The sequence below is a fragment of the Lepidochelys olivacea genome, assembly GCF_965140295.1.
Source record: "Lepidochelys olivacea isolate rLepOli2 genome assembly, chromosome: 1".
NCBI classification, from domain to species: domain Eukaryota; kingdom Metazoa; phylum Chordata; order Testudines; family Cheloniidae; genus Lepidochelys; species Lepidochelys olivacea.
The window spans coordinates 266035745-266047406 of NC_140411.1; the positions used below are offsets into that span (position 1 = coordinate 266035745).

The 11662-nt window shown below is 48.7% G+C and overlaps 1 protein-coding gene across 4 annotated transcripts; it reads right to left on the reverse strand.

The window, feature by feature from the left end:
• Positions 1-1020: 1020 nt before the first annotated feature.
• CYREN (cell cycle regulator of NHEJ) lies at positions 1021-10231 on the reverse strand. 4 transcript variants are annotated; one of them, XM_084612640.1, is made up of 5 exons: positions 9807-10231; positions 8348-8402; positions 4905-5055; positions 3366-3432; positions 1021-1887 (listed from the first exon to the last, which is right to left on the reverse strand). In XM_084612640.1, exons 1-5 carry the CDS (start codon positions 9915-9917, stop codon positions 1648-1650), a joined length of 624 nt encoding a protein of 207 aa, XP_084468766.1. In that variant the 5' UTR covers positions 9918-10231; the 3' UTR covers positions 1021-1647. The 4 variants fall into 4 exon arrangements, with proteins under 4 accessions (XP_084468766.1, XP_084468763.1, XP_084468765.1 ...); XM_084612637.1 differs by having other exon boundaries at positions 4905-5034; positions 9807-9952; XM_084612639.1 differs by lacking the exon at positions 9807-10231 and adding an exon at positions 9608-9800 and having other exon boundaries at positions 4905-5034.
• Positions 10232-11662: the final 1431 nt, after the last annotated feature.

The window sequence follows — 11662 nt, forward strand, 5'->3', positions numbered from 1 at the left end:
GGGCCATTTAGGGATGTGGGGCAAAAATTGGGGATTTGTCCTGCTTTGAATAGGGGGTTGGACTAGATGACCTCCTGAGGTCCCTTCCAATCCTGATATTCTATGATTTAATTACGAGCATGTCACCTACAGCATCAGTACCTGGCCCAAAGGGAGATCAGGAAAGGCTCGCAGGTCTTTTCTAGCTCTATTGGGTAATTTCATCTGCTGCATGCATAATCTGGTCCCTATGACAGGAGACTGAAAAAGAGAAGGCCAAAACACTGACAGTGGAAAACCTTTTCCAGCACACCCATGTGCATTCAAACCTGCCCGCAAAATACTTCAGATGAGTTGCTCATATTTTATATGTTAACAGGGCAGAAAATGCAGCTCAGACAGTTGGGAAACAGGTGCTGAGCTCTCCCAGTAGCACAGATTTAGTTTCTACAGACCTGGAGCGGACCTGAGTATCACCACCCGCTACTTGTTCATGGCAAATGAGATAGTGGCATCACCACACAGTTTGTAAGTCCTAGTTGTCCACAGAGAAGAAACGGCCACTGCGGGCCTCTCCCCACTGTCTAGACTCAGGACAAGGAGTGAATAGGGCAGAGCTGGAACAGGGTGGTGGAATGTCGTAGAGCATGTTTGGCTGGTGCCATCTCTGCTCTCTGGTTGAGTAACGCGTGTGACTCAAAGCACTCTCTATTCGCACCGTTGCAATAATCTTTATACACAATATGCAGACAAATAACTCACTGCTCACTACTATTCCTGCATGAGGTAGGTGCACAGTGGGTACTAAGAATTGTGGGTAGATGCAGAAATTATGACTAAAGTGCATTTAAACCAGGCATGGCAGGGGGAGCTTGTGAACAGGTCTGCCCTAGACAATGGAACCGGTTTGCTTTTCTGGCTCGCCTTGTCATCAAGCAGAGACAATGCAAGTCCACTGACAGATCAGGTAAATATGATGCCCACAGGTGAGGTAGGAGACAGCACAGGGTGGCCCATGGTGCAGGCAGAACACACAGATGCTTGTTTTTAAAAGAGACATTTAATATTTTAATAACCTTTCAAATTTAATACAATACTGATAAAAGGTGCCCCAGTGACAGCCCTTCAGAACAAACTGTTTATTCACAGATCAAGGGATGCTGCACAGCAGGTCCGGCCCCCCCACCTCCATGTGCCTGCCCTGTCCTGCAGAGCCCCACCCCAGAGCTGGAAGGGTGAGTTCAATCTCCATGACTTCTGGGCAGAGACTGACAATCAGGAGGCCACTTAGGATCAGCTGGGGAGCTGGCCCAGGGAGGAGGGGACCTGTGGCTCACAAGGAAGAGGCTATGAAGGGGGGAGTGTTGGGGAAGGTGAGGGACTGTCCCAAGGCTCAGACACGCTGGGCAAGGGCTGTACTTGAACCAGACACTGGCCATGCAGCTCAGGGCAGAGCGAGGGCGAGCTCCTCTCAGACATTCTCTCCTGGGGCCCCATCCACACCACTGCTCCGGGCTCCCTCTGAATTGGGAGGGCATTGGGGGAACCCGTACAGCCCGACACTGCCGTATCCCCACCCACTGTAGCCTGCCCCTGGGTCTGCCCCACCCTCCGACTATGGCTCCCTTGGCATTATTTTTGCTCTGCTTAAAAAACCCTCGTGAGATGTTAGCTAAAAAATATCTCCCTGACATATTTCAAAGCATCATCTTCGTCGTCCTCCACGTCTGTCCTGCTAGCACAGCCCAAAGCATCTGGCTGAGCATGGGGCTCGGGGCCTGGCCTGGGCGTGCTGGCCCCGCCACTGCTTGCTGGACTCCACTGAGGCTCCGTCGGCGTTTGCTGGCCTTCCTGCTCCCCTTCGGTTTCAGATGGAATGCTCCCCTCTATTTCCTTGTATTTACAGTTCTGGCACAGAAACACGTCCATGAAGCAAGAGGAAGAAACACCCATCCCCACTGGCACCAGGCCCCCAGTCAGCGGAAGGCTGATCAACAGCTGCTGCATCCCACCCCACTTAACACCGGCTTAGGCCGGGCAGCGAAGAACACTGCTCTTCACCATTGAAGCTGTAGGGGAATTTTGGACAAAGTTACCCAAGCTACAGTTTGGTGAGGACGTTGCAGTTAACATGTGTGCACCTTCACAGAGTGTCACGGGGTCTTTAGTGCTCATGGGGAGGAGGGGGGTTAATCTCCTGAGGAATAACGGATTCTCCATTCAGGAACAACTAAGGGCCAGTCCTGCAATCACAGCCACGTGGGCTGACCCATCACTGAAGCCAATGCGAAAGCCAGGGTCTGCCTGCAGCGATCTAACTGCAGGATCAGGGCCACAGGAAGGGGGAGACTCCAGGCAGAGAGCCCGGGGAGCTGCCAACCTAACGAGAGAAAGCTGCTGAGGTGCCATTAACATAGTCTCCTGCAAGGGAGTGTGAATTCAGCACTGTAGCATTTACTCACCCAAGTGAGTGTCTGAGAAACGCCTGCATCCATCCCCCTGGCACACCAAACCCAGGTGGCATCTCCCAGCCCCCACAAGGCCGTGAAGGAAAGCACAGCACTTACTCTCAAGACACACAGCACCACTCCCACCCCCACCCCCCGCCACAGGAAGCAGGACTGATTGGCTGGAGGCTCCCTCAGCCACAGCAAGGGTCACTGTGATGTAGGTGTTGGAGGGGGAAGAGGCAGACATGCTTAGGGGGGAGGGGGGAATTGCAGGACTCCAGAGAAATCTTCCCTCCCCTCAAAATAAATAATTATTGGGAATCATGCTAGTAAATCCCATTAACCAGGTGCCCTCTTTCTGCACCGCCTTCCTGCTGATTACAAGGGCGTCTGTGTAAAGAGGACTTCTCTCCTCACATTTATTTATAGGCATTCCTACGGCCCTCCTCACCACTGTCTGAGCATCTCAAATAGTAACCCTCACAATGCCCTGGCGAGGGGGTGGGGGGTACCATTATCCCCACTTACTGAGGGGTAAACCAAGGCACAGAGAGATTAAGTGGCTTGCCCCAGGTCATGCAGGAGTGTGTGACGCAGCATGAAATATCATGCAGACTTCCCAAGTCCCAAGCTTCAACCCCCAGGTCACCCATTCCCTCCTCCTGACTGACCCATTCACTGTTGTTGCTTACATCACAACACTTCCAGGGGGGCGTGATACAATGTTACACATGCCGGATCATGGCATCATTGAAATGGAAGTGGCTGGTTACAAAGGAGAAGGCTTCCATTTAGCCCCCCTACAGTGGCATTTCCCCAAGGGAAGTGGTGGAAGCAGGACATTTTAAATTAGCCTGGGCAAAAGCATCAGGACAGGGACATGTTAGGAAACTGCTGCATTGGCAGGAGCATGGACCAGCAGGCCTCAGTGCTCACCTCAGCCAGGACCCCCAATGCTACATCCACCAGCTCCGCTTCATTCATACAATAGACAGTCACGGTCCTGAGCAGACCAAGAGAAGATCAGAAGAGAAAACAAAAGCAGGAATCAGATGGGGAACACTGTCATGGGCAGAAATGTGAATGCTGCCCCCATGGAAACACAATCAGCATAGGAAACATTAGAGGAATGTACTCGTGAAGGAATTCTGCACCACTGCACAATGCAGAATTTGCACAGAAATTAATGGTTTGGGAACAAAATTTCCTTTTCCCCTGACAGAAATGGGCTGCAGAGCTGCTGGATGCCACTAAGGGCGTGCTGGAGCTGGCAGAGCTTGGCTCGCAAATAGAAGACACTGCAGGGGGTGAGGGGGAGAGAGCTGGAGGGTTCCTTGCAGCTGCAGTTCCCCGCATGTCCTGAATAGGACAGAGCATGCAGGAAACTCCATACAATCCCAGGACCCAGCATCATGCTGTTTTTCCTTCTCGATTCCTGGGCTCTGTGGGGGACGGGGTGCGGGTGTCTGGGCTGGGCTCTGGGGGGAGGGAGTGTGGGTGTCTGGCCCCCCTGCTGGGCTCTCCAGACAGGGGACAGACAAACAGAAACTGAGTTGTTGTAGGGGTTTCCTTAACTCCCTACTCCTGGAGACATTTTTTTGTGTCTGTATTGTTACAGACAGAGTTGCTGATAGGTATTTTGAAATAAATTATCAAAATAATTGAAACTGACATGATTGCATAGTGTTATTTTGACAAATAAAATATGCAGAATTTTAAAATATTGTGTGCAGAATTTTTAATTTTTGGGGATAGAATTCCCCCAGGACTAAGGAATGCCTGCATAGGAAGTCATTGTAATGTTTGCCTTTGTTTCTGCAAATTCCTGTTTTTCAATAGCAGGAAGTCAGAAGCTGGAGCCTGATTGTCCTCTCACACCACTTTTACACCAGTATAAATCTGATGATTTGAGTGGAGTTATTCCTGATGTACATCAGCTCAGAGCAGAAATCAGAACCCTTTTGGAACATTCCTTTCTGTATATTTCAATAACCATTATAATCCCTTACACTTCTAAACACAACAGTTATCCCTGCAGGATTGCAAAGCACCGTGCTGGCTGGGGGAACAGGGCTCATGTACAAATCCAGCAGCAGGGATCGAGTACCAGGAATGCTGCACAAGAGGGAGTGTAGGGAGGGAAGTGAAGAATAACATAGCTCAGAGAGAAGGTAAATACCCAACAAGGGATTCAACCATGGCTCCAGCTTTTGTGAAGAGCGTAATAAGATCTACGCAAACAGCTCTGTGTTTTCCATCTCTCCTGAGAGACAGCAGCTCTGCCAGCACAGCGCTCCCTGCAGCTCTGACACAGCGAAGAACACCCTGACTGAGCCTCCAACCCCACTTTTGTGTGATACCCTCGCTTCTCCTTGGAGGTTTCCTAGCCAACCGGTGACCAGGCCCAATGGTGCTTTGCACATGGGAGCCAATGCAACTGCAGCCCCAGGTGGCACAGCTGCACAAAGCGCTTACCTTGCCACAGCTGGCTTCTTCGCCCTCTTGAGTCTCACTGCTGACCTAGTCTTTCTTGGCTCCACCTCCCGCACGGCCATCCATGGTGGGAGGACTCTCTTCTTTGCCTTCCACACAGCACTTTCCATCTCTTTGCATTTAAAAAAAGGAACTGACACACAGTCAAGACTCAGCCATTCACACAGTTCAGCATTCACCAATGTGCCTGATTGTCTGGTACTGTCCTATGCACAGTCCCCCCGCAAACAGAAGCATTTATTAATCCACAGCTAATGCATCAAGGAATGTGCACAGGTCCCAGTTAATGTCTTAAAGGGACACTGCCAGAATAAATATATATTTCAAATAGGGCTGTCGATTAATCACAGTTAACTTACATGATTAACTCAAAAAAATTAACTGCAATTAAAAAAATTAATTGCGATCAATCGTACTGTTAAACAATAGAATACTAATTGAAATTTATTCAATATTTTTGAATGTTTTGCTACATTTTCCAATATATTGATTTCTATTACAACACAGAATACAAAGTGTATGTGCTCACTTTATATTATTTTTTATTGCAAATACTTGCACCGTAAAAATGATAAACAAAAGAAATAATATATTTTTCAATTCACCTCATACAAGTACTGTAGTGCAATCTATCGTGAGAGTTTAACTTACAAATGTAGATTTTTTGTCTCATAACTGCACTCAAAAACAAAACAATGTAAAACTTTAGAGCCTACAAGTCCACTCAGTCCTACTTTTTGTTCAGCCAATTGCTAAGACAAACAAGTTTGTTTACATTTACGGGAGATACTGCTGCCTGCTTCTTATTTACAATGTCACCTGAAAGTGAGAACAGGCATTCGCATGGCACTTTTGTAGCTGATGTTGCAAGATATTTACGTGCCGGATATGCTAAACATTCATATGCCCCTTCATGCTTCAGCCACCATTCCAGAGGACATACTTCTGTGCTGATGATGCTCATTAAAAAAATAATGCATTAAATTTGTGACTGAACTCCTTGGGGGAAAATTATATTTCTCTTGTTCTGTTTTACCTGCATTCTGTCATATATTTCATGTTATAGCAGCCTCAGATGATGACCCAGCACATGTTCGTTTTAAGAACACTTTCACTGCAGATTTGACAAAATACAAAGAAGGTACCAATGTGAGATTTCTAAGGATAGCTACAGCACTCAACCCAAGGTTTAAGAATCTGAAGTGCCTTCCAAAATCTGAGAAGGATGAGGTGAGCATGCTTTCAGATGTCTTAAAAGAGCAACACTACAATGCAGAAACTACAGAACCCGAACCACCAAAAAAGAAAATCAACTTCTGCCAGTGGCATCAGACTCAGATAATGAAAATGAACATGCATCGGTCCGCTCTGCTTTGGATCATTATCAAGCAGAACCCATCATCAGCATGGATGCATGTCCTCTGCAATGGTGGTTGAAGCATGAAGGGACATAAAAATCTTTAGTGCATCTAGCACGTAAATATCTTGCGATACCGGCTACAACAGTGCCACGTTCTCACTTTCAGGTGACATTGTAAACAAGACATATGCAGCATTATCTCCTGCAAATTGTAACCAAACTTGTTTGAGCGATTGGCTCAATAGGACTGAGTGGACTTGTAGGCTCTAAAGTTTTATATTGTTTTATTTTTGAATGCAGGTTTTTTTGTACATAATTCGACATTTGTAAGTTCAACTTTCATTATAAAGAGATTGCACTACAGTACTTGTATTAAGTGAATTAAAATATAATTTTTTTTACAGTGCAAATATTTGTAATAAAAAAATAAATATAAAGTGAGCACTGTACACTTTGTATTCAGTGTTGTACAGGAACTCCTCACTTAACGTTGTCCCAGTTAACGTTATGTTGCTGATCAATGAGAGAACATGCTTGTTTAAAGTTGCGCAATACTCCCTTATAACGTTCTTTGACAGCTGCCTGCTTTGTCCACTGCTTGCAGGATTCTCTGGAAGAGCAGCCCCTCCTCGTGGGGATTAGAACGAGGGAAGGCTGGCAGTTTCCCCCCTCAGCTCCCCTAAATTCCCTGTAAGGTATGTGGCTCAGCAGCTGCCCAGCAGCAGTTCAGCTGTCCCCCACCCCCGCCGTGCTGCTCCTGCTCTACCCTCTGCCTTGGAGCTGCTCTCTGGACCTTCCTGCTTGCTGGGGGAGGGGTGCTGATATCAGGGTGTCCCCCTGTTCCTGTGCCCCCCTCAAGCAGAGGACGGGGAGGGCTCAGGGACAGAAAGGAGGGAGCTTGCTGGAAGCTATTGCTTCCTGTCTGAACTGGCTGATCTGCTTAAAAAGGCAACGTGGCGTTAGCACTCTTAAAGGAGCAATGCACGTCTCTCTCTCTCATGCACGCACCCCCCAGCACTTTGGAAATAAAGCACCTGTGCAGCCATGCATGTGCTGTCAGGAGGAGGGCGTGGTGTGCTCCAGCTGGATAGCGTGGGCTCATCCTCATGTTCAGTTTTTGCAGGGAAGTGTTTGCAGCTACTGCCCTGCATCTATTTTCTTTTCTCCCTCCTGCCTCAGTCCATGCTGCCTTGTAGAGTGTGAGGCTACATTAACAACAATGTGTTAACCCTTGAGAGCTCAGCCGAGGGCTAGTTCATCATTTAGCAGTAAGGCATTCCCTGGGAAATAGTCCACCCTCTGACTCCCCCACCTCAACCAAGCTTCACAATCATCATTGCTGTGTACGGTATTAAACTGTCTGTTTAAAATTGTTTAAAACGTATATTGTATATGTATATAATGTCTTTTGTCAGAGAAAAAAAATTTCCCTGGAACCTAACCTCCCCATTGGATACTGGATTCGCTTAACATCGTTTCGCATAAAAAGTCGCATTTGTCAGGAACATAACTACAACCTTAAGTGAGGAGTTACTGTAATTGAAATCAATATATTGAAAATGTAGAAAACATCCAAAATATTTAAATAAATGATATTTCTATTATTAACAGTGGGTTAATTTTTTTAATTTCAAACAAACTTGGCTTCTCTCACCACCTAGGACTGAAAGCATTTTTAGAAGATCTGATTTACGTTTAGCTGTTGCCAGTTACTTATTGCAGTTTCCCTCATCTTGACCAGAAGAATTGGTGTTTAACTGTGCATAAAGAGCAACTAATTTCTAGGGCTCTACCAAATTCACGGTCCATTTTGGTCAATTTCATGGTCAGAAGATTTTAAAAATCGTAAATGTCATGGTTTCAGATATTTAAATCAGAAGCTTCATGGTGTAGGGATCACGGGGGTCCCGACCCAAATGGAGGTCGTGGCGGGGTCTCAAGGCTATTGTTGGGTGTGTGTGTGGGGTGGGGGGGGGTCACAGTATTGCCACCCTCACTGCTGTGCTGCTGCTAGCAGTGACACTGCCTTCAGAGCTGGGCTCCCAATGAGCAGCCATGGAGGTACCTGCAGCTTGGGGAGGTTTCCGGACATGGGTCTGACCGGTCCCTGGAAGCGGCCCCTGCAGGGGAAGAGGAAGTCCTGTCACTCCCAGCTGTCCAGATCTAGCATCTGGAGACCAGTGTACAGTAAGTGCCCCCAGCCCTGCCCCTCCCTCATAAACTAGCTAAATTTCATGGGTGAGATCCGATTTCATGGTCTGTGATGCGTGAATTTGGTAGGGCCCTACTAATTGCTCCTCACCCCGTCACTTAACCAGACAGGTGAAGTGATGAGCCCCAGGCCATGAACCTAATCAGGATCAGAAGCTCCTAAATGCGATTTTTGCACTCAGACCACATTGCCTCCCCTCATCAGATTTTTCTGGTCCCTGGGCACTAATCAATTGTGGCTGTGATTAGGCTCACAACTCTTCCAAGAGAAGATTTATATCCTCTCCCCCGCAAAAATGTTTTCATTCAAAATAATTTCATGAAATACTTTTGTTCACATAAGGGCTTGTTAAAGATGGATTGCTTTACAGGTGTACACATTACTACAGGGAGGAATAAACTAACTGAAACCCGGCCTACACTGGGGGGGGGGGGGGAGGTTAAGAACCTTATGAGAACAAGGCTTTGGATTCACCTACACCAGCGTTCAGCATGCGTTCCTTATACACCCAACAGAGGATGCACCTGTGCCTGGAGTACAAACCCTCCCGCAGCAGGCTGTGCCCCACCCTCTTGGCAAAACCTCCACCAAAGCCTGTTTTAAAAAGTCTGGAATTCAACAGAGCACGGAGCTGGCTCCTGCTCCCTGCTTTTGTGCCTCGCTTCTGTCTCTTCACTGGGCCCCTGGTTCTGCAAGCAGGCCCCTGGGGTTCCTTGCCCTGTGGTTGTCAGGCCTGGGGATGCTGGACAGAGGAGCAGCGGGCTCAAGGAGATGTTCTGCTTGGACTCTGCTGCTACCGCCCGGCCCCCAATGAGCTCTTCACGCTGGCGGCCTCCGGAGCCTCAAACGGCAGCAGGGATACGGGCAAGGTGCCTAAAAAGCTGGAATCTGGGCAACAGCTTTTGCTCGAAGCCTCGCCTGGGCTAGGGAAACGGACACCACCCCCCCCCCTCGTTAAAGCGCGGCTCTCACCCAGACCTGCCCGAGCTCAGCTCTAGCCTCGCGGAGCCAGGTAAGGAGCGACCTTTCCGTAACGCGGCCCGGACGAAGAGCTGCGAGGATCGGACTGTGCTCGGAAACGTCTCACTGCGGAAAACACCCAGCAAAACCCACCAGCATCAGAGAGAGAGAGACACGGGGAGGGGGGGGGGGCGCTGAAAGCTGGCAAATGGGCATCACCAGACAGGCTGCCTTGCCCCGTCCCTTTTGCCCCCACAGCTCTGGTGCTGGGAGACAAGCGGCTCCCTGCAGGAACTGACACACCTCCCCGGCACGTCTCCGGACTCGTCCTGCCTCCCTCGCACCCGCTTACCCCCAGGAAGGGCCTCAGGCCAGCGGCGAGCAAAGGGCTGAGCCCCCCGGCGCTCACGCCTCCTCTCGTGACGCGGAGCGGGCCCCGGGCTCCGCCTCGCCCTCTCCCCATTGGAGGGCGACTGGAAAACACGAAGGCGTAAGGGGGCGGGGCAATCGCAACGGCCCCCCCCGGGAAATGGGGCGGGGGCGGCGGCGGCGGCAGATCGGCCCTGTCCCGCCGCGCTCTGTGGGGGGAGGGGATCCGCGCTGCCGCGCTGCCCACTCCAGGGGCCTCCAGCCTCGTGCCCGAGCCCGGGACCGAGCGGAGCAGACCCCGCCCCTCCCGCTCTGGGGCGAGCGCTGCGCCCGGGTGGCGAGGGTGCCGCAGCCACCCGCCAGGCGCGGGACGGGCTTCTCCAGCCCTGAGGGCTGGCTGTGTTCTGGTTTAGGCTGGGCCCTCTCCACGGCCCAGGCTGCTGCCGAGAGACGCTTTCCTGACGTGAAAAGAACAGGAGGGCTTGTGGCACTTTAGAGTCTAACACATTTATTTGAGCATAAGCTTTCCTGAGGTACCGCTCACTTCATCGGATGCATACTGTGGAGAGATTTTATGTACACGGAGAACATGAAACAATGGGCTGTAGCTCACGACAGCTCATGCTCAAATAAATTGGTTAGTCTCTAAGGTGCCACAAGTACTCCTTTTCTTTTTGCGAATACAGACTAACACGGCTGTTACTCTGAAACCTGTCAGAGTTAAAAGTGGCAATTCTTCAACCAAAAAAAAATTTTTTAAAAGTTCAGTGAGAAACAGCTGAACTGGAATTAATTTACAAACTGGACACCATCAAATTAGGCCAGAATAAAGACTGGGAGTGGCTAGGTCACTACAAAAAGTAATTTTCCCTCTGTTGATACTCACACCTTCTTGTCAACTGTTGAGAATAGGCCACTACCACCTTGATTGAATTGGCCTCATTAGCACTGACCGTCCATCCCCCCAACTTGATAAGGCAACTCCCATCTTTTCATGTGCTGTAATAATATACTGCTTCCTGTTATTTTTCACTCCATGCATCTGATGAAGTGGATTCTAGCTCACGAAAGCTTATGACCAAATAAATGTGTTAGTCTCTAAGGTGCCACAAGGACTCCTTGTTGTAGTTGTTGTTTTTAAAAAGTGACACTTCTGGTCCTTCCCCTTTACAGCTAGGAAACAGCACGGTCCCCCCTACACCCGACAAGGGAATTCGGTTATCTCCCTATCGCAAAATCTGGATCTTCCTGGAAGTCAGCACAGCCTGGAACTGTTTGTTAGTTTGGGTTCCCTCTGCTGGCAGACTGCACAGCAGCAGTGTTAATGTTAAGTCAATTATGAACTTAGTACTGTAGTGCTTTAAACTTGTGATTACAGGGTGGGGATTTTAGACTATACAGATGCCAGAATGACTTCTTCTGCCAAGAGTGAAGCAGTTTTTAAAAGGGTCCCATTGTAGCCTTAGACTGCATGACAGGACTCATTTAATCCATTAACATTCATAATTTTTAAAAATGGTCACTATCCCAGAAAAAAATAGATGCTTTATGATTTCCGCTCTGTACATTTCACAGAAAAAAATGCCTCTTCAACAACAATCTAATTTGTGTGAAATATTTGTGCATTACAGACAAGGCAACCCTCACCTTGCTTCTCTCTGGGGTAAAGGTTAGGGTATACATTTGAAAAGACCAGGGCTGTTTTTTGCCTTATTTTGAGCAACTTAACAAGTAATTGATTTTTTTTCCCTCCTTACTCCTTCTCCACCCCTGCCCCCATCTTGCCTGATTTCTCCCCTTATCCTTGCTGCACTTTAAGGGAGCACATTGATCACGGGT